Source organism: Pelmatolapia mariae, linkage group LG7 (genome assembly GCF_036321145.2).
Source record: "Pelmatolapia mariae isolate MD_Pm_ZW linkage group LG7, Pm_UMD_F_2, whole genome shotgun sequence".
Taxonomy (NCBI): domain Eukaryota; kingdom Metazoa; phylum Chordata; class Actinopteri; order Cichliformes; family Cichlidae; genus Pelmatolapia; species Pelmatolapia mariae.
In genome coordinates this window covers 3525730-3548365 of record NC_086233.1, presented here as the reverse complement: position 1 = coordinate 3548365, position 22636 = coordinate 3525730, and the positions used below count along the sequence as shown (strand labels likewise).

The following is a 22636-nucleotide window of genomic DNA, read 5'->3' as shown; positions in this document are numbered from 1 at the left end:
ATGTTCCTTGCATTAAATTCAACATTTAATATGCTTTTATAAGCTCCTATCTTAGATTAAAAATAAGATTTTTTTTTATATAAGTAGTATTATGTATAAACTAGTTTCCCTCCCTCAATTAAAAATGATAATGTGCATACTGATCACTTGCAAAACCTAAAATATTTGGAGACTCTGATAAAAGCAGGGCCTCTGTTTCCTGCCGGGTCATTTAACAGTGTTGAAGAAACGACTTTAAAATTACACGTCTAAAAATACTGAACTTTATTGATTTACTAAAGAACAACAGATCTACAGACATGGCTTGAAGTGTCACACTTTATTTACAAAAATACTGAGAACCAAACAGTCCAGGGTGAGGAAGCGTGACGGCAACAAAGTTTAATGGTTTTTATTCCTACTGAAGAGCAGCTAAAGGCTCCTGGTTGCATGTTTCATAGTGTGGTTGGTTGGCTGCAGGGTAAACCTCAGCATTACAGGCTTCTTCTGAGCTAAGACCTTTGCCACAGCGTGCATTGCTTCATCAGGCGTGTGTCCGAGATGATCCTGGTTTGGTTTCTGGGCACTGGCGGGCCGAGTTGATCTACTTTCTGCGGCGGGCGGCTCCCTTCTTGCTGCTGTAATGCGAAACGCACAGAAATTGGACATATTTCAGAACTTTGAGCGGTTCTCACATTGTGCGATGCCGTCGATGCTGATTTGCAAATTTAGACTCAAACTCAAACTTCAGAGAACAGCAGTGAACAGCTCAAAGACTCCTTGGTAGAAGTCAAGCACGAGGAGAGTGCAAAAACATGTTTTGCATCATCACATATGAAGCTGAGAGCATTTCACTAGCTGCAAGCATGTTTGTCCAAAATCCCTTGAGGAAACTGGCTGATTAAAATAAAAATCTCTTCTCAGTTAAAGAAACGGATGGGTGTGTTTTTACCCAACCGTACAGATTTAGATTTTTGTTAAAATTTTGTGCAGCAATCATTTAAAAAAGTAACTGAAAATATTAAAATCTTATATATTATCTTTTTGAGATATGGAAAATATCTTCATTCAGAAAAAACATGAAAATCCTCATAAATTGTTTAGGGTCTGTTTAGTGTATGTTTTGAGTGGGATTTTGGACAGCAGAAAAAACAACCCGGGAAATTCAGCTCGCATGCACAACTCATGCTGTACTTACCTGCGTGGGCTTAATTAATCCAAAGGCACTACCTCAAATCCACCCCCTTTATTTTCGATCGTATATGCACCGTTACAGTTGTGTTTGCTCTAATTAAGACCTGTGAGTCTGTGAATGCTCAGGCTTTAGACTGCTCGAAATGTCCAGACAGTTTTTTTTTTCTATACTTAATAAAGAGCATATTTCCCAAATATGGTCATCGCAGGCACGCAGCTCAGTCTGTAAGCACCAAAGCTCCGCCCACCTGCTGCCAGAAAGAAAGCGAATGTAACTGACATATTGTGAAAGGTTTCATGTGTCATGTTTGATGTCTTAGGGTGAGTACTTAATGTTCAGGGTAGAAAATGAGCTTTGGAAAACAGAGAATGCAGCGTGATGATGCAGCTGCACCCTTCTATTAAACACCTCTGCATTAAGTACTTGAGCTCGTTAGCCTGGCTGACCAACAGAGTCCAAACAACATGACAGCTGAGATGTTTTTGGCCTGTGTCTGGACCGGGATTGGAACTGAACCATCTGTGGCAGTGTTACTGAGGTGTTCTTGTGTTTATTGTATGATTCTGACTGTTTGAGGGATAAAACTAGCAGTCTTCTATCTAAAATTCTTCATAAGATGCATGCTTGATCTTCTAAGACCTTTTCATGTCATTTTATAATGTTAATGATAAATTAAATGGTTAGGGTCAAGGCTAGGGTGTTATCACTGAAGGGTCTAAATTGACACGGAAAACAAATAATGCACTGTGATAACTCAGCTGTTATTCCTGCACACACAATAACAGGCTGCTCTCTTAGACACTAAAATTTCCCTGCAGGGTGTCTGGTGTTTCATCATACTGTAACTAGCTTGATGTACTCTGTCCCTATTAGTTTTCAGCCTTAAACCGACATGAACTGTCTCAGTGTTATGACAGTTATGTCTTGCTGAGGGGAGAGTTATCACATTATCACGTTATCATGTGGAGTTAAATTAAGTTATACTTTGGGGGGATTATTGGGTGCTGGCGAAGGCAGCAATGACAATACTCACTGCTTTTGCAACTCATCAATGCGAATCCTGTACGTGAGAACCTGGAAACGACACAGCAGCAGCTTTAACTTGCAGCAGGATACCTTTACCTTGGAGAACGACTCCTTCAGCTGAACGGGCTCAGTGGGCTGAAAGCTGCGGGCCAAAGCATCATGGGAAACCAAGGCAGCGCCGTGCATAAGAATCTTTTTGTTACCCAGAGTTTCTTCTGTCCTGTGATGTCACCAAATTAAGCACGTCTGCTGTGGTTTCCCACAAAGGAGCACAAACATTTAATTCCCCTTTAGCTCAGCTGTGAAACCTCACCAAACCCTGACTTACCTTTATGCTCGCTCAAACACATAACTGAGGCTGTGTGATGTAAAACTGAGCATCACAGTCACTCAGCACCACCTTTACAGACACTTTAGATATTATTCATCTGCTTACAAACGGAGAGTTTGAGTCCAAAACTGGCACCGTGTTCATCCAGTTTCTCTTTGTTTCACCAACGTACAAGAAACTGTGGCTTATGACAAATATTGGAGTTTTACTAATTTAAAAGTGCGGTTGCAGTTCTCTGCAATGCATCCATTTAACATTAAATGCATGACATTAGATGTATATTTTACTATAATGCACAAATACTCCTACACGATCTGGAGTTGAACAACCAAACTTGGTATAGAGGCGCTTCTTAGGCCTATAAAGAATCTTGCCAAGCGTCTAAACGACATCTAGCACCCCTACCTTTTTCTTTATTTTTCTCAGTAAAATATCTTATTTTTCTTTGCAGTTGTCACCTGCAAAACAGGTCAAACAGTACAGTAGCATAGTCATGTAGTAGTTATAATAATATAAACAGAGAGCTCTTGTGCTAATATAGATGCTATAAATATATTTTTATATAGATATTATATACAGGTCATTTTTTAAAGTATATGGAGGCAGGATCTCTGTCCACATTTAAACTCACTGAATATAAAATCAGTTCCAGTCATTTTAAGACTGGTTCTCTGAGATCCTTGTTTTAAAAAAACAATCCTGGCAAAAAGTTCTGGTTAACATACCCCCCCAAAACAAACAAACAAACAAACAACAAAAAACAAAACAAAACAAAAAAAACCCACTCTTATTCATAAGAGGTTCCTGGAATCCCATGAGCACGTGTCACCTTTTGGAAACAAACTCCTCGGTCCTCTTTTGTCTCTCTCGCTTTTTAATCAGGTGGTGTGTTGTTTCCTATGTCAGCCAGCGGGGGCGCTTTGCTCTGACTGTCCCCATGCTAACATGCAGGGAGACGGCAGGAGTGCTGCTCAGCTGCACTACTTACAATTTACTGAGCTCCTCGATTCTCTTACGCAGGGTAGTAACCTGGAGGAAATCAAGAGTATATCGAGGGTTCAAATCCCGAGGTGACCTTGGGATGCCAGCCTCATCAACCAAAACCAAACTACAACAAACCTGGCACGTCTGAAGCACCGAGTCATTTGTGCTCTTAACTTTAGACTATTTATGACTATTTATCTATATTATTAAATGGTCAAATTTAATTTAATTAAGATAATTTGAGGTAAAGTAAAAGTCTGTAAATAAACATAATGCTTAACAACAAACAAGTAGATAAAAGTTCAACAAAAGCAAATCTGTCTCCTCTGTAGCTGAATGTTTATTATATACTAATTATTAATTTGTATGTAACAAATGATTAATTATTGTATGTAACAAATTAATAATTCATTATATACAATAATTGATAATATAATTTGTTGCATAAATGATTACTTACATATATGATTTCTTAAGTCATTAAAAATATTAGGTGTCCCACAAATCTTTGGATTTAGTGAACTATAAAAAAAATCAAGAGAATCAAGTAAATAAGAAACAAACTAGTAGTGAAAGAAATCCCACCTTCTGGTTTTTATGAAATTGTAATGAAATATTTTCAATGGAAAATGCCCTAAAAACCTTAAAAATTTTAAAAACATAATCATATTTTAGCATTCAGTTCAAAACATGTTTAGATTAATGTCAGGATAAACTCATCAACTAATTATGGGAATAAACCAAAAAAAATTGTGATAAAATATATGGAAAGAGAACTTTTTGTCTCATATAAAAGGGAAAACCCAGAAAATGAAAAAACACATTTTAAACTGAAATCAAAGAAAAGCAGGAAAATAGTTTTATGGTATTTAAATAAGTATTAAATAATTCAAATGAAAAGAAATGTAAAATATTATTCTTTTCTCATCCCACTGACCTCTCTCAAACCCGTCTTATTGTTCTTGTCTAAATGCATGAAATTGGCTGAGAAGTTCTCAGTCAGAGACGCCATCGTGGGCGCTCACGAGGACGCCGTCTCACCTCGTACTTCTGCCTCTTCAGTCTCTCCGTGTGGTCGAACTTCTCAGACTCCAGCTGGGTCATCCAGTCATGCAGCTCTTTTATCTTTTCCCTGCAGCAAACACAAGAACACAAATAAACCAAGCAGTTCTTCTGACAGGTGGATTTTGCTTCTGGCACATTCAGTTCCTTGTCTTTACTTTGTTGAGGTTTTTTACCATTTTCTAGGACATTTCTAAGACGTTCAAACTATTTTACACAGGCGTAAAAGTCTAAGTTTATAGTTTTAGTTTCACAGTCGAGTCGTACTTCAGCTTTTCCTCGTTCAGATGGTCGATGTTCAGCGCCTTGCGCCTGGCGGCCAGGATCTTCTTCTTCTTCTCCCTCTCAGTCTCTTTCTTTCCTCCTCTCTTCTGGTCAGCCTGTTTGGACAGATGCAGGTCAACAGCTGATCCCATAGACACTGTGTGTGTGTCTGTGTGCATGTATACTGACTCTCTGCAGGTGACTGCTGTACTGGGAGCCCATGCTGGACAGAGCCGACTTCTTCTTGGCATCCTCATCTGCCTTCTTCTTGGCATCAGCCTCCTCCCTGATCCGCCTCTCTTCCTGATTTGACAAAAAATACCTCAGAGTGAGACCTCTGCATCCACCACCCGCTCTCTGATCGTCCCTGGTAACCACCAATTTGAACACAGTACTTACAACATCGGGTCCCAGGACTAAAATTAGCTGCACTTATTCATCCTGAACCTGGAAAAACTGGCTTTAAATACTTTGCTGCCTACAAATGGAAGTCACAAGAAACTCCAACTACGTTCTCTCTTTTCAAGGGAACATTTTAAAAGGTTATGTTTATATATCTGCACCAAGACATTTTGTCTTTGCTCCATATATTCATATAGCACTCACATTTTCATAGTTTGAAAATAACACACCTCACGTCTGGCCTGGCGCTCCTTTTCCTTCTCAGTGCGGACCCTCTGCTGCTCGGCCCTCTCGGCACGACGCTTCTCCTATGGGACAGGAGCAAACGTTGGGTTAGAAAACAAAGATAACTCACACACCACACAGTGAGTGTCCTTGTTTTTGCTTTGTATCTCCACTAAGATAATTCAAATATTTTTTTAATTACAAAAATGTAAAAATTAAAAATGTAGTGTTTTATTGTTCCCATGATATTTTTTAGTGTTTTTATTGTTGATGTTTTGTCTTTTCTCCCTTTGATTTGTGTCATTATCAGCTTGTCTGTGAACCAAATTTTATTTAATAAAATTAATCACATTGAGAAGACATGCAGAGCCAACAGAGCTCAGCCTTTAGAAGCCATTCCTTGGCCAGAAATGAGAGCCAGTCACCAACTGCAAAAGGCAGGAAGTATTTCCTGTGTGGATGAATTATTGTGGAAGGCTTTTTGCAATTTTCCAGTTCCATGGAAATATGAACAGATAATACTACCCATTAGCTAAAAACTTACAATCCTCTCCTTGAGGGCGATCAGCTCCTCCTCCTCCTTCTTCCTGTGCTCAAAGTGAGCATCGATCAGGGCCTGCAGCTCCATCAGATCCTTGTTCTGACGTTTCTTCTGGATGTCCTGCGGGGCGGATCAACAGAAGCAGTATTCAGCTGTGCAAAGAAACACCCGTAAATGAACAAAATCTCTTCTACACTGCAGGCGGACTTACATCAAAGTCCACTTTCTCACCCTCTGGGATTTTTGGGGCGGTGGGCCTGCAAGAGAGCGTGGGGGTTTTGAGTGTACCGGCACACTAATTTAAAGTTTCCTTTGTCTTTTTTGCCCAAATAACTCCGATTTAAATGTCTACAGGAATCATTTGAAGTCAGACTACATAAGAAGGAACTTACTTGAACTTTGGCTTCTCCTCTGCAGGTTAAGAAGTGAAGAGGGGATGAGTGCATTTCACCAGATTAGAAAGAAAACAGATTATTTCAGTAAACCCAAGCATTACTCAGTGTGGCTTTGGATCAAGGTGACAGATTAGACAGTTTAAAAGGATAGGCTAATCACTTTTTAAGTTAGGGTTAGAACAACAGTCAAATAAGAGCAAACATGTATTACAAACAGTTTAAACAGGTGTGCAGTTAAAGTAAACCTGAATTGTTAACGTTGGTCTTTGGTTTCACACTGATACAGAGAATATGTCTTTTTTTGTTTTTGGCTTGACCCCAAGCAAAACATTTCCCTGTTTCCTTCATTTATCGGAACCCAGATTCTGGCGGCTTCATGCCATGCAGATGACAAGTGGCATAGCAAGAGTGTGGGGTCGCTGTGCAGTGAAGCACGTGTTAGCATTTCATATTCATTCGCCCTTCCTTCTCCACTAGTGGTTCCAAATTTTTCACCTTCATATTTGGATGCCAATTAGGGCCAGCGCTCCTGGATTCACACAGACAGGTAAAATTTGGACAGACAGCAGGCGTTCCCTGAGTACAGACGTCAGACCTGGACACTGTAGTCCTTCCCAAAACCAGAATGACAGATTTAAGATTGAAGTTTTTAAATCTACATACCTTCCTCTTCAGTGGGGTCTGCATGCAGCAGGCATCCAAAACAAAAAGCAGAACAGAACAGCGTTAGCGGGAAGCCTGGGAGCTGCAAACTGTACACAGTCTAACTAAGGCACACAGCTGATCTACTCAAGCTTAGCATGTTTAAAAAAATAAAGAATCTGGTTACCACAATCGACTGATTAAGAAAGCCAGCTGCTTATAAGGGCAAAGTTTTACCTTTACTTCGATAACTAAGATGGTAAAACAGTAGTTCAGTTTGTACGGAATCACATTTATGTATAATATTTTTCATGTTAGCTTTAAATTACAAAAGAAAACAAACAAACTGTTTACTAAAGTCATAGAAGGGAATGGCATTAGAGATGCTAAGCTGTCAAAAAATCCAAACTTATTCATATTTCTACTGAAGGGGTTGAGATAAATACATCCCTTAAATATTAATTGATCATTTATGATTGGCTACACCTAGTCCTTGTTTTTATCGAGGTCTCAGCTACACATTACCCTGCATTCACCCTTTTCACCATAGAGGCTGGACTGAGAAGATATAGGTATGTACGTAGTTTTAAAACAAATTAGCATGTTTTATTTTTGGCATGTGTATGTTACATGATTGAGCAGAATACAAGATTAAGAGGAAGATGAAACATGAGTCTATTTTTTTAAATCTTTTTTTCCTTCTATTAGCACTAAGGTTTGTCTTCCCACAGGGAGCAATCAGATGAAGCCTATCCTGCAGGTATGGTACCAATTTTATCCAATTTTTAAATCCTATCAAAGAGACTAATTGGTTACATGTTGTGCAGTAGTAAACACAGGGTTGAAATAAAAAAAATCTATTTTTCTATTTTTCTATTGGTTGTCTTAGATTTTTCAACTCTCAAATGATTTTGTGGTAATATTTTAGCATACAGTGAGCTAGGCTAGTGGAAAAGCCATCTAGCAAGAACTGTAAAATTATTTGTTACTAAAGAAGCAGATGCAAATTTATTGGTGTTTAGAAAGATAACACCAAAAACATGTCCCAGCTTCTCAAAGATAACATTTTTAGAATGGAGAGCTAATGGAAAGTTAAAGTATTAGCACAAATCTATTAGCTATAGCTGAAGGAGTGAGCTTATTAGCATGTTTTCACTTTCTGACCTTAGTAGTTCAAACATAGCATTTTCAGCTTCTGCATGAATGCCCTGTCTCTGAATTCATGTGGAGGTAAAAGAAAGGTAGTGTTAGCTTAACATTAGCAGACATGGAGAAGGTATAGACCAATCTCACAGCAAAATGTTCAGTGCTAAACCGATTGTAGTCGGGTTCAAGATACAAACATGTTGTGTGTTTACAATACAGGGTGTATAACTGTGGACATTTTTTGTGGGAAAAGAAGTTGGGAAAAGGACTAAGTCTGTCTAAAATTAACCAAATGCTTTTAGTTTGCAAACATTGAAAGAGCATAGAAAAAAGTGCGGGTGTGAATGGGTGAAGAGGCAAGTTGTGTAAAGTGCTTTGAGTGCTCAGATAGAGTAGAAAAGGGCTATATAAGAAGCAGACCATTTACCTTTTACCATGACCAAAGGGTGATCGAACATAAACTAGAAATGACAGTAAAGCTAAAATTAATACAAATATAAATAAACTCAAGAGGTTGAAAGTCATGTCAACTTTCACTGAAAGACTTTAGGGGCTTTTCAACAATCATGTCTTGTGGAGTTACATGTATACGAACATAATTACATGTTTAAACCCTTTGTTGTGACACTCATGGGGACCAGCATTGCTCCTGCTCGTTTTGCAGTGAGACTGGGCTGCACATCAGGGTTAGTTATATCGAACTAACTGGCTGTAGCTGCCGGAGCGCATGTGACGCCTGGGAAAGGATCCAATACCCTCTTCCCCCCTTCATGCCACATACCTTCAGGCTCAGGCTCAGGCTCAGGTTCTGGTTCTGGTTCTACCACTGGTTCTGGTTCTGGTTCTGGCTCTGGCTGTGGTTCTGGCTCTGGCTCAGGGGCCGCCTCAGGGGCCACCTCTACCTCCACTACTACCTCCTCTTCTACAGCTACACAACATGCAGCGAGTCACCAGGGGAGAGGAAGGGCAGTGAGAGGGTTAATGGAAGCAGGAGAAATGGAAGAGGGAAGGAGGCGGTCAGTGGATGAAAGGAGGAGATGTGAGATATGAGATATGAGGAGGTTCGTGGTGAGGCAGTTCAAACGAACTGTCACTGGATGATGCTAAAGCAGGTGAGACAGCAAGCAGTTACAGGAAAGAAAAGGTCAGTCACTCATTGATGAAATGTGATCGATTCCTGGAAATACCTGCACTGCAATTGGATGCGGTCAAAGACAAAAGAGAGATTCTAACCTGACGCCAACCAACTTTGTTTACAACCTGTGTCTTCACTTATCTCAGGTTATGTTAGAGTTAACTAGCATGCCACAAAAACCTGTTCAGGGACGACTAACAAATTAGTATCAGTGACGTGAGACTTATCATCCGGAGTCTGGAGGTTGTGTCTTACCATCGTATTCTTCACGTCCGTCCGAGAAAGAGAGGAGCAGAAGAATATTATTAAAAGATCCCATATGTACCCATTTTTGACAGAATACAAAAGCAAAATGTGGGTACACTGGGGATCCATGCTAAGCATACACAAAACAGTCCTCATGAGCTGATTGGAGCAAAACTTCCAAGTTGTTTTCAAAGTGTGTTCAGCTCAGGAGGACTGCACATTTGCAGATTGTCATGCAGAGCTGCAGGACTCTCTGCCAACAGGACTGTGCCGCTTTGTGCGATTCATGTTTCTAAAAGTTTAGATTTTAATCTCACAAAGCATAAAAAGCACTGGCCTGTTGTCAGTGCTGGTGTGGTCATTTGCTTGAAGGAGAGAGAGCATTATTGCACAACTTGAATCTGGAGGAGTCAAGCCAAACCTGCAATTTGTCCAGTTCAAATAACTCTCTACAGGGGATGGAAAGTCAGTTAGACAAGATTCAGAAGTAATCCTGGGCCTTTAGCATGGAACTCCCGACTGTACCTGGACCTAATTTTAGGGGTGGATCATTTTTTTAGATATATAATCAGGAGTGGTGGTGCTACTTACCCTCGACCCCACTGCAAGACAGAACACAAAGGAGTGCTTAGAAATGTTGCAGCTCATCGAAATCAAACATGAAAATTTGTGGTTTACAGTGAAAACGGCTATTTGACTAAATCATCTTAGCTCGGGATCTTCTTTATTAGTGTTGTCCAGCAATTTAAGATTCTAGCTCACAAAAAGGCCTTAAGTCAAACGTTTTTTGGCCATTCTACTGCTAGAAGATTAAAATCTTAGAATTTGTGAATAAAAATGTGGGTTGACTTACACTTCCTCTGTGTCAGACATGATGACAGTGGACTTTGCAACCTAAAATCAGAATAGAAAACAGAAACTTTAAGTGTGTGTAAGAAGCGACTGCCCAGCCTGCATGTATTTATAGCTCAGGATTAAGTTGCAGATGTCTTAAATATGTCTCAGTGGCTCCACCCAGACCATACCTCACCCTGCCTGCCTACACAGTTTGCTCCTACACCTCCACAAAATAATAATATAGAAATCTTTGAGTAGAATTATTTAGAAATGATTGTCAATAAAATTTATCTTGCATGTTGCATTAAAGGCATTCCTAAGATCTGTCGCTTCCAAATCTTCTTCAGTTTATAATTAGACTGTCGACTGAAATTTGAGCCTCAGGGCTGAATTTGCTTCTCTCATGATAAGTGAGAAGGGAGCCAAACATAGATTTATGCAAATAGTCTTTTTTCCAGCTGCTCAGAGGATAGATGTTGGGCTGCTGTTGAGTGAAAAAAGGAACCTTAAAGAAATTTAAATATTTTCCATCACCGTGTGTCAAAGAATAAAAGATGCTGCCACTCTACAGTCATCAACAGTATCCTGATCCTGCTGGAAAATCCCAGTTTGGATCTAAGATCTAATCAAAAGCCTGCAATGACAAACACAGATGACCTGGATTTATGCATGATTTAATTTCCCAGCGATTAGATTTTGGATTAGTTGCCCATTGGCCTCACTAGCGTGAGACCACCATGAAGGCGTCCGACATCACAGCTATTTCCAAGAGACAGCTGCACAGGTCCCACAGATCCAGTTTCAGTGCACCCAATGTTAAAGATTGGGTTCCTTCTCCTGGACCACAACCCATCATTCCACCTTCATTTCCTTATCAGGCTCTCCTCTCACATGGTTCCTTCAATCATCCTTCTGAGGATCCCTGTCAACTGGGGGCACTTTGCTCAAGAATTAAAATAAACCCAGGAAGGCCGCCTTGAAGGTCTAATTCCCAGATGTCATAAATTCCAAGCTCGGTGTAATGACAAAATGACGATTCCTTTACATCCACTCGTGAGCCCCTTGGCTCCTGTTCAAGATGATAAACTGTTTATCCTCAAGCTATGTGAGGTTCAGTTTGGGAACATGCCACGCCCTTTCACAGCTTCACCAAAATGTAACGTAAATAAGAGAAAACCTGCAATCCAGAAAAGATCTGAGGTCAAATACCAAAAACAACAACGGGATTAGTCGCCGCTGTTCTCGTGGTGTTATATAACTCGTTAGCGTCACCTTCTGTCTCCTGCAGCGGAAAGCTGCTTCAGAGGCTTTAAGCCAACTGTAAATCCCAAAGGCATGAACCTCCACTGGGTCACTGGACTCAAACCAAACAGCAACAGGAAAAACAACAAAGTCCAGCTGCTTGTCTGGTAAGAACCCAGAGAACTTTCAAATGTCTTAAACATCAGCTGAGGATTTTAGATAGATTACAAACTTGCCAAAAAGTAATCCAAAGGCTGGGCTTCTTTTGGGTGCTCACAGATACAGAAAGGCACTAAACACAAGTTGTTTACCAAGGTTTCAGGCACTCAGCACCATCAAACACTGGACTTCATTGACAGGGTTCAAACACAGAAGATGGAGGCCTTTTTTACTCCGAGATCCACTATTAATTGTTTCCTTCTCAACCCTGCCCTCAGCAGCAGCCTCTGCTACTCATGGCAGTGATTTTAGCGCATGTGGACTCAACTGTCCTGAGGTTGGGTGATGTTTGGGGGACATTAGGCCTAAACCTGAGCTTCCTCGCTACCATTCACACTCTCATTCACTCCCCTTACTTCCTTACCTCAGAAAAGCTGAAAGAAACGAGCTCCCGCTGGCCAAGACAGGCTGTAAGGTTCTGCAAACTTACCGCGCTGATTATGTCCTTCTGTTATAGTGATACTCGATCCGCTCGGCCTCCCTATTGGCTAAAGAATGAGCTCAGAGGCGAGGCTGTCCACCGCGGCAGAACATGGTCCACGCCTTTGCTGCCCCCACCTCCTTCCTCTGGCACTCAATAAGGAGATGGATGGGTCGAGTGCTAAGGAGGGAGGCTCAAGTTTGGAGAAGGGGACAGCCAAAATGACCCCAGGATGCTATTCTGGGGCTGCTGCATTAGGCAAGCAAATTTCATCTGAGAGCGAGAGATGTTGGACGTCAGGGAAGCGAGGCAGGTGGTGTTTCTGATCCTCCCACAGAAGTCTGGGACACATAAACATAATGTACAGCATACTTGTGCGAGCATGAGAAGCTGAGAGATTTGTTAGTTCAAGCTGTAAATCCAACATGTTGAACCACCTCTTGTTTTGAGGCTTTGATTCGCTGGTTTAAAAGAATCAATCTGACGGACAAATATAGTCCTGCTAAACAGTGGCTCTGATCCAGATCGTTTTTCTGACTGCAGTAGCCCAGAATGCAAAAGCAAATACTAGATGGAAATGTTTTGCCATCACTAGTGCATGGAAGCATAGTTAAATTTAATGATATAAATATTTAAATTACTACTTAATTAAATGCGACTTATGTTCTGAACTTGTGTGTCTCACTTAGTAATGTAATTTATTCTGGGTCAGGGCTTCTGTGTTTCTGTGGGACCTTTGAGTTAAGCAACATTAAATTATAGATGAGTGAGCGTGATCGTAGAGCTGCATTCTTATATCCTTCAGAAATCATCTCCAGTCTGAACTGTGATGATTGTCTTTCCATTCAGCTGTGAAGTCTAAATAAGCTGCTGCAGGAACCCTTCTGTAAAGTCTCCACTAGTATATTGTCACACAGATGCTGACAGAGCCTGCAATTTCCTCCAGGGGGTGCTACAGTAACAAAATTAAGAACACAGAGAGAAGTCTTGGTTACCTGCATATGTGGGAGGGTCAAACCATCAGTATCACGCAAAACACAAACAGATGAAACTTCATCAAGGATTTCATCTTTGATTTTGTTGACACAGAGTTATAATTTACCTGACCTCCCCGCTGGGTAGAAACTAATGTAATTAATGACAAATATGATTAAATGCTTTTTTATATTAGTTTTAAAAACACACAATTACAAAATCCTTGAAATGTAGGATAAAATGTACATATTGCATACACATCCCAACTTTATGATGCATGACTGTAAAACAAGTAGAAGATGTAAAAGGTATTTATGTTAAATTTAACTAAAGCTCTTAACAGAAGAAAACTAACCACCCTGGCTTCATGTTTGAAACATTTATGTACTGTTTTTAAGTGATCTCAGCTGAAGTCAAAAATCAGGGCTGGGCTGTAATTTCATGTAATACAAATTTGTAGCACAAGATGGCGCAACAAGTCAATCTAACATTTATTTGCCCAGGTAAGTCACTGGCCGTTTCTCAATTCTCAAGTACGCGAGTACGCGAGTACGTACTCGCGTTCTCTGCGAGTACGTACTGGCCGAGAACGCACGGGAGTACGGACTCGCCGAGAACGCGAGCACGGACTCGCGATTTGTACAATTGGAACACCAGCGTACGTGATGATGTCACAGGTCCGGAGTTTTTACTGCTGTCCCCTCCTAATTTAACTGTGAGTAACATGTTATGAAGCTCAACTTTAATCACAGCCAAACCGGTTTACTCAGGGACAAATAAAACACTGAAATGAACCAAACATTAACATTTAGAAGTGATCTAAGTGACTTATATATCATTTTTAACCTCAGTAGTGAAACCTCTATTAATAAAAATAGTGTACATGTACATACGTGTACATACCTTAATAAAAACAAGCAGGTGAGATGTTAGAACGCTTTTAGTTTTATTTTAGTGGACATTTAATACAATAGACAGCTGCTGGGGTTTCTTTAACCTGAGTAGCGAAAAGACCGCGGGCGGGGGGGGGGGGTTGAAAACGATGTGCCGGGAGTCCGCTGTTCTGGACGAAATGCATTCTGGGATATTTAGCTGTACCAAGTCCACACCGATGCATGCTCGATAAAACGGGCGGAGCGAGAACACATCCGGGACTTTTTCGCGTTCTCGGCTTGATGTGTACTTCAAATTGGAACAGTACTTGGTCTCCGACTGATGACGTATCACGAGTACACGAGAACGCAAGTACGCACAAGTACGCATATTGAGAAACGCCCACTGAGAATTCATTCATTCTTCCTAAAACAGCAGCAGCACACATCAGGAAACATTTCAACACACCAGTGTGGTAAAACAGCGCCCCCGTTGGTGACATGTTTAGAGTTATATTTGTGGAGGGCAGTTAAATTAAATACCTTTAAGAAAATGGCAGCTTATTAGAGAAACATTATTGATGAGTGCAGAAACAGAGATATTGATAGATGAATATTTAAGATATATATATATATATATATATATAATAAAGGAAGTAAATGAAATATTTAAACCAAACCACTGACTCAAATGACCTGGGTCGACATTACAGCCTCAATTATGAATTGGATGATTGAGGTTTGAGCCTTTGTGGTTGTGTCGGTCACTCTGGCACCAACACCACACCCAAGCTGTTCATTGGATTCAAATTCAGGGGAAAGTCTTTGATAAAAATTGTTTTGTTTGGGTGGGCGTTGGAGGACAAAGGACAGAGAAACAGCAAACAGTGTTCTTCGCTACTTCTCCTCACTTGGACCCTGAGATCAACTCTCATAGGCAGAACCTGGACTTCTTGCTAAACATTCCTCGACATTTTCAGTGCACATGTTGCTGACACTATAAGTGCAAGTAGTCTGACAGTAAAGGGCAGTCATGGCAGGCCTCCTGGCAGCTCTGTGAGACCGGAGATTGGCTGTTGGTTTCCATATTGTTCAGGTAAGGAGCTATCAGTCATATAGTATAAAACTCGTCATCCAAAGTTGTCGGTTAGAAAAAACACGAATGGTTTTGGTCACTGCCACATTCTCTACACAGCACTTAATATAGAAGAGGACAGACTGAGTGAAGGTCTCTAGGTCCTGCTGTTTAAAGATGGACCAGTCCAAGTAAATGCAGGAACTAATGAGAAACAAAGAAATTAAGTCTCTCTCTCTCTGGAAAAGCTTATAAAGCCATTTCTAAAGCTGTGGGAGTCCAGTGAACCACAATGAGAGCCATTATCCACAAATGGCAAAAACAGAACAGAGCTTAAACTTACCAGGAGTGGCCGCCCAACCAAAATTACCTCAAGAGCGTAGCGACGACTCATCTAAGAAGTCATTAAAAAAAGCAAAAACAGAACAGCATCCAAAGAACTGCAGGCCTCACTTGCCTCAGTCAAGGTCATTGTTCATGACTCCACCATAAGAAAGAGATTGGGTCAAAATGGCAGGAGCAGGAGTTCAGCGAGCCGGAGGGGCTCGTGCTGCCCGAGCAGGAGCTCAGCGAGCCGGAGGAGCTCAGCGAGCCGCAGGAGCCCAGCGAGCCGGAGGGCCCGTGCTGCCTGCAGAGGAGCTCAGCGAGCTGGAGGAGCCCGTGCTGCCCGTGGAGGAGCTCATCGAGCGGGAGGGGCTCAGCACACCAGAGGGGCCCGCGGTGCCCAGGCAGCTGTTACACCGCTGCCACTGGAACTGTGGCAGGCCACCTGAATTGTTTTGCTGCTATCGCCGGACCCGTGGCGGGCCACCTAATCGGCAACATTGCTGCCACTGGACCCGTGGCAGGCCGCCGGATCCGTGTTACTGCGGCCACCGGACCCGAGGTAGACCACCTGAACTGTTTTGTGGGGACTGTTTTGACACCGCTGCTGGATGCGCGGTCTGACTTTGGGACTGTTGACCTAGAAGGGGTTTGTTTTTGTTTATTATGGGACTGGTTCTAGCCCTCCGTCGTAGGCCTCCCACTGCCCGCCCTGGGTTGGTTTGAACTCTATTTTGGTTGGTGTTTGTTTTTGGGCCTTCGGGAGCCGGCCCTTAAAGGGGGGGTACAGTCAGGGACCTGGGTCTGGGTGACCCAGGGTCCCTGAGCAGTTATGGACTTGTATTATATTATATGTGTTTTAGATGCACTGTGCTGCTGTTCTGTGTCCACGTTTGTATGTAGGCAGTTGTGTGTGTATGTATGTACAGCTATTTCCTGTAGGCCAAGTGACAGGAGTCTTCAGGCCTGGTGGGTGTGCCCTGCCAGGTGGCTGGCCACACCCAAGGACCTCACCCACCTGCAGCTGATCTGGCTCGTCGGGGGAGCTACATAGGAGTGTAGCTGAGAGCTCCTCGTCGTGGGATCATTGAGTTACACTCCAAGTTAGTGTGTCTCTAAGTTTAGTGTCGTGCTGATCGTGTATGCCCGCGGGAGTTAGTGTTTGACGGCTGCTACTGTTGTTTCCCTGCAGGAGGAACGTAGAACAGAAGAGGACAGCATGCGCGGGGAGTGCGGAAACACGGGAGCGGAGAGCACGAGCACGGACGTTTGGGTTAAGACATGACACGGAAGTCTAGGGAGCTAACGGGGATTTGTTGTGTTCTTGTTATTTACTTCACTGTACATAAACGCACTGCCGTCACCAAAGAGTCCAGCATTTGGGTCCTCCTTTCCCCACATCCCCACGGTTGGCCAGCGCTAACCGTGACAATACATCAATACAACAGTTATATCCCAAACTTTAATAATATGTATTCATGAAGTCCATAGTAACTACAAAAAATGCTAAAAAAAGTGCAATACCCTACAAAGAAATTGAAAAACGTTTGTTTTTTTTTTTTTTACACATTTTTCTATCCATCCATCCATTCGCATCCGCTTATCCTTTTTAGGGTCGCGGGGGTTGCTGGAGCCTATCCCAGCTGTCATAGGGCGAGAGGCGGGGTACACCCTGGACAGGTCGCCAGTCTGTCGCAGGGCTAACACACAAAGACAGACAACCATTCACACTCACATTCACTCCCGCATTCACACCTATGGGCAATTTAGATTTTTCAATTAACCTATCCCCACATAGAGGGATATCCCTCAAAACTGTAAATGCACAAGAGTGTCTTCCTAATTTCATTTTTGACATACACTAATTCTTATATTATTGTGCACAATTTGCAAAAAACAGCATGTGCATTAAAATACACTATGTCCTAGGAGCTATACAGAAAGGCAAACATGACTTTCAATAGCAGCAGTGAACCTTTGATAGTTTTGTAAGGAAAAAAAAATACGACATCACTTTTGGTTTCTGCAGGTAATGGCGAACATATGATAGTTCCTGTTGACAACATGATGATGTTTATTCCAATGTAGAAAGTGCTATGAACACCTGATGTTTTTGTTGCTGCGTGCACAAAGGAAACCACAACCAGAGACATGTTGAATGCATATGTAATTACAACGCCTCCATTTTCATATGCAAAAAAGTTATTCCTCTAGCTTATTTGGTTGCAATTCTATCCGGATTTAAAAATACTTACCCAAGGGCACCATTTTTGCTCAGTGCGTTGAGTCCAACCCGCAGCCCTTTACCGCCCAGCTTTCCAGTCCTTGCTTTACTGTGTCTATCAAATAAAACTGAAAAAGGCCACAACCAGTTATTAGGTTTAGGGGGCAATCACATTTTCACAAAGGGCCATGCAGATTTGGATTGTCCTTCCGTTAATAATAAACACCTTTGTTTAAAAACTGTATTTTGAGTTGACTTGTGTTATCTTTATCTAATATTTAAATTAATTTCATGATCTGAAACATTTAAGTGTGACAAACATATAAAAAAATAGGAAATCTGGGAGGGGACAAACACTTTTTCACATCATTGTACACATCAAAAGCACTAGCAGTAAAACCAAATAGAAACCAAAAACAAAAAGCAACACAAAACCCAGGACCAGAGAGTGGTGACGAGTGATAACAGCGCTGAGAGGATGCTTAAATAAAACCTGTTTTAAGGCCAACCTTTAAGGTTAGCCACTGGGAGACTTCTTTTTTCTGACTAGAAAATTAAAATGAGGTCTGTTTTTTAGATTTAGTTTAACCATACACAGTTCAAAGAAGTCAAAAAATTAAAAGTCCCATGAATAAGGACCCTTGAAGCAACAAGGATGCTAATAGACTGATAGAAAGTTAAGCTTTTGTTATTCTTAGGAGCACACTTCACAACCCTCTGTTGGACCTTTGGTGCACCCCTGAAGGACCCCTGGGAGGCCCTCAGACCCCTGTTTTAGAGCCCTGAGGTGGTGAAACCTAAGGTGCCGTGGCCTGTCGGTGATGCATCTCGCCTCAGCTCGCCTTGCTGTCACAACTACGCTGCTGTCACTGAGCAGCTCACAGGGCTCAGGATTTATTTTTGGATTGTCATGGCGCCTGTTCCTTCCATTTGCAGAAGGGGGGTCGAGTTGGGCTCAACATGAACCTGCCGCTCTGACACTCCGGGCTGGGACAAGCAGGCAGCAGCCGGCCGGCCGCCCCCCAAGCAGCAGTCGCACAGGTAAACACACCATAATTACGCCTTTTGTTCTCCAGATAGAGCATAGGAACACTGTTCGCAGGCTTAGTGAGGTAGAATCACCCCCCCCCCCCAACTCAGCACCAAGGTGTCTGATGTGATCGGGGAGCTCAGGGTGCTTTTTCTTGTCCTCAGTGCAACATTAAAGCACCAGCAGGGATGAGCTAGGTGCTAATCATGCACTGTTTTGGCTTCAAAAACACACTCTGTCCTCTTGGTCATTTGTCCTCTTCTGCAATGAGGTCAATGAGATTGAGTGTACTCTTATCTTCTTTTGTGTAGTTCTTGAGAATAAAGCTGTTCACAGTTTTACAATGAACTTGAACCTGTGCTCTGTTCTGTTAAGGGGAACCTGCCTGGAGTGCTTTTGAACATCAGCAACAAGTTTTTACCTGGTAAGCTCTCCCATTTTTCATCGTAAACCACTGTTTGCTGTGATTGAGCGTCATAACTTCAGGTTAATGACTTTTTGGGGTGGATTCATTTGCTTAAGCAGGGCATTGTGGAGCAGCTTGGCTTTCATTACACAGCTATTATTACTCTTTCCTCTTTTGAACTAGCATCCTGAAGGCACTCCAAATACCAAAACTACCAAAGCCTTAAAAGGAGCAGTGAGCATCTCATGTGTCAGGCAGGCAGCAGGTTCAGACAGGGAGATGTGTGCGTGCAAGGGTGGGTGGGAGGTCTAAAACACAACCAGCACTGGCCTAGATTTCACTGAGGTGACACACATAGTAAACTGAGGATATCAAACACTCGTTTTTGCAGACTTCATGATGTCAGCGTTGCTTTATTTGTAACATAAACCTTCTTATTACTTCTTATCAAAAACATTTCTGGATCTTATTTTAAGCTGACCTCTACTCTGCTGTCTCATTTTCCATTAATTAAAAAAGAACTACAGAACAGTCCATTAGAAAATATATCTCCTAGTCTGAGGTTCATGATCCATTTCTTTTAAGTGGTGCTGTCATGTGATTGGACATTCTCAGTGACAACATATTTCCCAGGCCCTATCTGGTGTCTGGGAGCTGTGATGTCATAAGGTCAGATGCTTTGCATTCACTTTCACCCTTCAGCAGAACTGCACATACACGTCTATATGTGTGCATTTATTTATGTGGGGTGAGACATGAGAGGATATGTGATGGAGCTGCCCTCCATTTCTGTCTGGTATTAAATATCAAACTATGATTTATGGCCCGACTGGGAAAGCAAATATAACCTTTTTTTCAAAATAATAACACCAACACAAGGTAAATATGTTAAATTCTTAAATTTCAGGCTAAAGAAAGAAAAGTCTAGTTTGTTAAGTGCAAAGTAAATCATCTCACTAAATAATAGGGAGATACCCAAAAATCAGCCATTTATTGATTCTCCTGGTTTTGACATTGGAGAATGTACAGGATTATTGTGACTCCATGACCTGTTCTCTAGCATCACTATTACCAAGAAATATCTATGCATGAAGCTATATGACACAAGTCAATTAGTTAGACTACAATAAAATAAAGGCCTGGATGTAATAACTTTTTCTATAGTCAGACAAAATTGTTCTTAAAAATCTAAAAAAAAATCATAGAAACATGTTGTCTAAATACACTGGACGGTATTACCTTGGTCTTCGGCAACACTATGAGGAACCTGGGAGCAATTTTTGATCAGGATATCTCCTTGAGTGCACATATTCAGCTAATATGTAGATCTGCTTTCTTTCTTTCTTTCTTTGGAGTATCTATAAAATTAGAAACATCTTGTCTGAGTATTGCTGAAAAACAGGGGCTAAAAATAGGGATCACATTTCTCCCACATTGGCTTCTCTTTGGTGGCTGAACAATTGAATTTAAAATTCTTTTAAAATTCTTTTTCTCAAATACAAAATTCTCAATAATCAGGCCCACCTGATCTTAAAGACCTTTTAGTACCATAGTATCCTAACAGAGCTCTTTGAGGTTTCTTGAGTTTCTAAGAGTAAAATGGGAGGAAAAGCCTTCAGCCATCAGGTCCCTTTCCTCTCCTGTGGAACCAGCTCCCAGTTTACCTTTCAGCTTTTGTTCAGACCGCTGCGATATGTCATGTGATTCACTGTAAGCTTTTCTTTTGCACTCACCTCTTTTCAGTCCCCATGTTTATATATCACTTCAGCATGTCAGTCGTCTTCATCACCCTTGGTCTGTGTTTTGTCCTTGTCACCTCATTATTTTGTTCATCCTCTTTCACTTCCACCCCCCAACTGGTCGTGGCAGATGGTTGCCCATCCCTGAGACTGGTTCTGCTGGAGGTTTTTTCCTGTTAAAAGGGAGTTTTTCCTTCTCACTAAGTGTTTGCTCATAGGGGGTTATTTGATTGTTGGGGTTTTCTCTGTAGCGTCTTAATACTGTAGCGTCTTTACCTTACAGTATTAAGCCCATTTATGTGGCTGTTGTTGTAATTTGGCACTACATAACTAAACGTGACGTGAATTAAAACTAATACACATTATCCTCCATCTATGAAAATTATCATATTGCAACTTGTCACGTTTTATAACCTTAAATCTTGAACATGTAGAATGAAAGCCATAATAAACTTGACATTATTAGCTCTGATATTGATGTATAGCAAACTGTAAATAACGTATTGTCTATTGGGAATCTACAGATTCAGTTATATGATTTTAAGGTCACAAATTGACAGTTTCTTCCCATTTCTTTGACTTTCTGTTGAACTCTGAAAATACTTATACTAAAGATACTAAATACTTAAAAATACTAAAGTGACAATTCTTTAAGACAAAGATATACTTTTGTGAAAAGATTTCTGTGTAAGTCAGTAAGTTTGCTAAGAATAGACTACGCGGCTGCAGTCAATGGAGAAATATAGCTTGCATTTATATACATTCATCTTACTCACTTCTCCTGTTACACCAAGTTTGTATCTGATGGCTTTAAGGCAGCTGGTCCTGCAGAGACTCCATCTGAGAATCCACATCACAGCTCTCTGATTTATTGTTTTCAGGAAAGTGATGCGGCCTGTAAAAAACCAGGAGTCTTAAAAAAAGAAAGCAGGTGATTGGCCAGCGTCCGCTTTGCCTTCAAACTAAAATTAGGCTGTGAAACAGGCTTCCAGCATCAGCTGTGAAGGGGTATCATAGAGCAGGAGGAGTTCAGCTTGATTCTTTGGGTGGGTGTTTCAGCCTGAATTGCCAATATCCGTCTTCCATCAGGACATCAGTGTTTGAGGCACAGGACAAACTTTTCAAGAGAAGTTGATGTATTTTAACTCTTGCCAGACTAATGCCTTGTTCATAAGCTAAGAATGCACATCCATCTGTCTCCAATGGAATACCTTTGTATTGCTAAAATTGGGAATAAAATATTTCTGAAACAGACTGAAACCTTAGTTGTCTATAGTAACCCAATATCATTTTACCATACTTTGTACACTATAGGTGCCTGGTTAGTGGCTAGTAAAAGCATGCTAGCCCTCTGGTTAAAGGGGTTATTTTTTGCTGTTCATTGCCTTTAATGAAAAATGTAAATAATAATGATAATATATTTGTGGTAATAAGTAATGGATCAATATACTGCTGCCTGTCCAACTGGTTGCTCATCCCATGGATTCCATTTCTACCAAGACTGAAAACAGATAGTCCCTCCCCTGCATTACAGCCGTGTTGAGTTTGGCATAAGTGGGACGTGAACCAATTCTATGGTAGTGTTTTTACTAATTATAAATTTTACTGAGGAAAGTTGGAGAAGCTTCCAAGTCTGAAAAATAAAGTACATTTAAAAACTGAATACTACATATTTGTTCAGAAGGCCAACGGAGGGTGA

At 41.2% G+C, this 22636-nt stretch overlaps 1 protein-coding gene and 1 long non-coding RNA gene across 2 annotated transcripts; both read right to left on the bottom strand.

Moving 5' to 3' along the window:
• Nucleotides 1–296: 296 nt before the first annotated feature.
• Nucleotides 297–7085, bottom strand: LOC134630371 (troponin T, fast skeletal muscle isoforms-like). Its single transcript, XM_063477591.2, has 9 exons — nucleotides 7068–7085; nucleotides 6402–6420; nucleotides 6221–6266; nucleotides 6013–6129; nucleotides 5474–5551; nucleotides 5031–5144; nucleotides 4845–4957; nucleotides 4557–4647; nucleotides 297–617 (listed from the first exon to the last, which is right to left on the bottom strand). Exons 4-9 carry the CDS (start codon nucleotides 6094–6096, stop codon nucleotides 492–494), a joined length of 606 nt encoding a protein of 201 aa, XP_063333661.1. The 5' UTR covers nucleotides 6097–6129; nucleotides 6221–6266; nucleotides 6402–6420; nucleotides 7068–7085; the 3' UTR covers nucleotides 297–491.
• A 1936-nt stretch (nucleotides 7086–9021) lies between these two features.
• Nucleotides 9022–11659, bottom strand: LOC134630372 (uncharacterized). Its single transcript, XR_010094288.1, has 3 exons — nucleotides 11068–11659; nucleotides 10427–10467; nucleotides 9022–10175 (listed from the first exon to the last, which is right to left on the bottom strand). It is a non-coding gene; the product is annotated as an uncharacterized LOC134630372 (long non-coding RNA).
• Nucleotides 11660–22636: the final 10977 nt, after the last annotated feature.

Coding starts and splice junctions, on each gene's coding strand:
- LOC134630371 (XM_063477591.2), bottom strand. CDS start 6,096: ATGGAGCTGCAGGCCCTGATCGATGCTCACTTTGAGCACAGGAAGAAG. Junction 5,145..5,473: donor AGCGCCAGGCCAGACGTGAG/GTGTGTTATTTT, acceptor TTGTCAAATCAG/GAAGAGAGGCGGATCAGGGA. Junction 4,958..5,030: donor ACAGCAGTCACCTGCAGAGA/GTCAGTATACAT, acceptor CTGTCCAAACAG/GCTGACCAGAAGAGAGGAGG.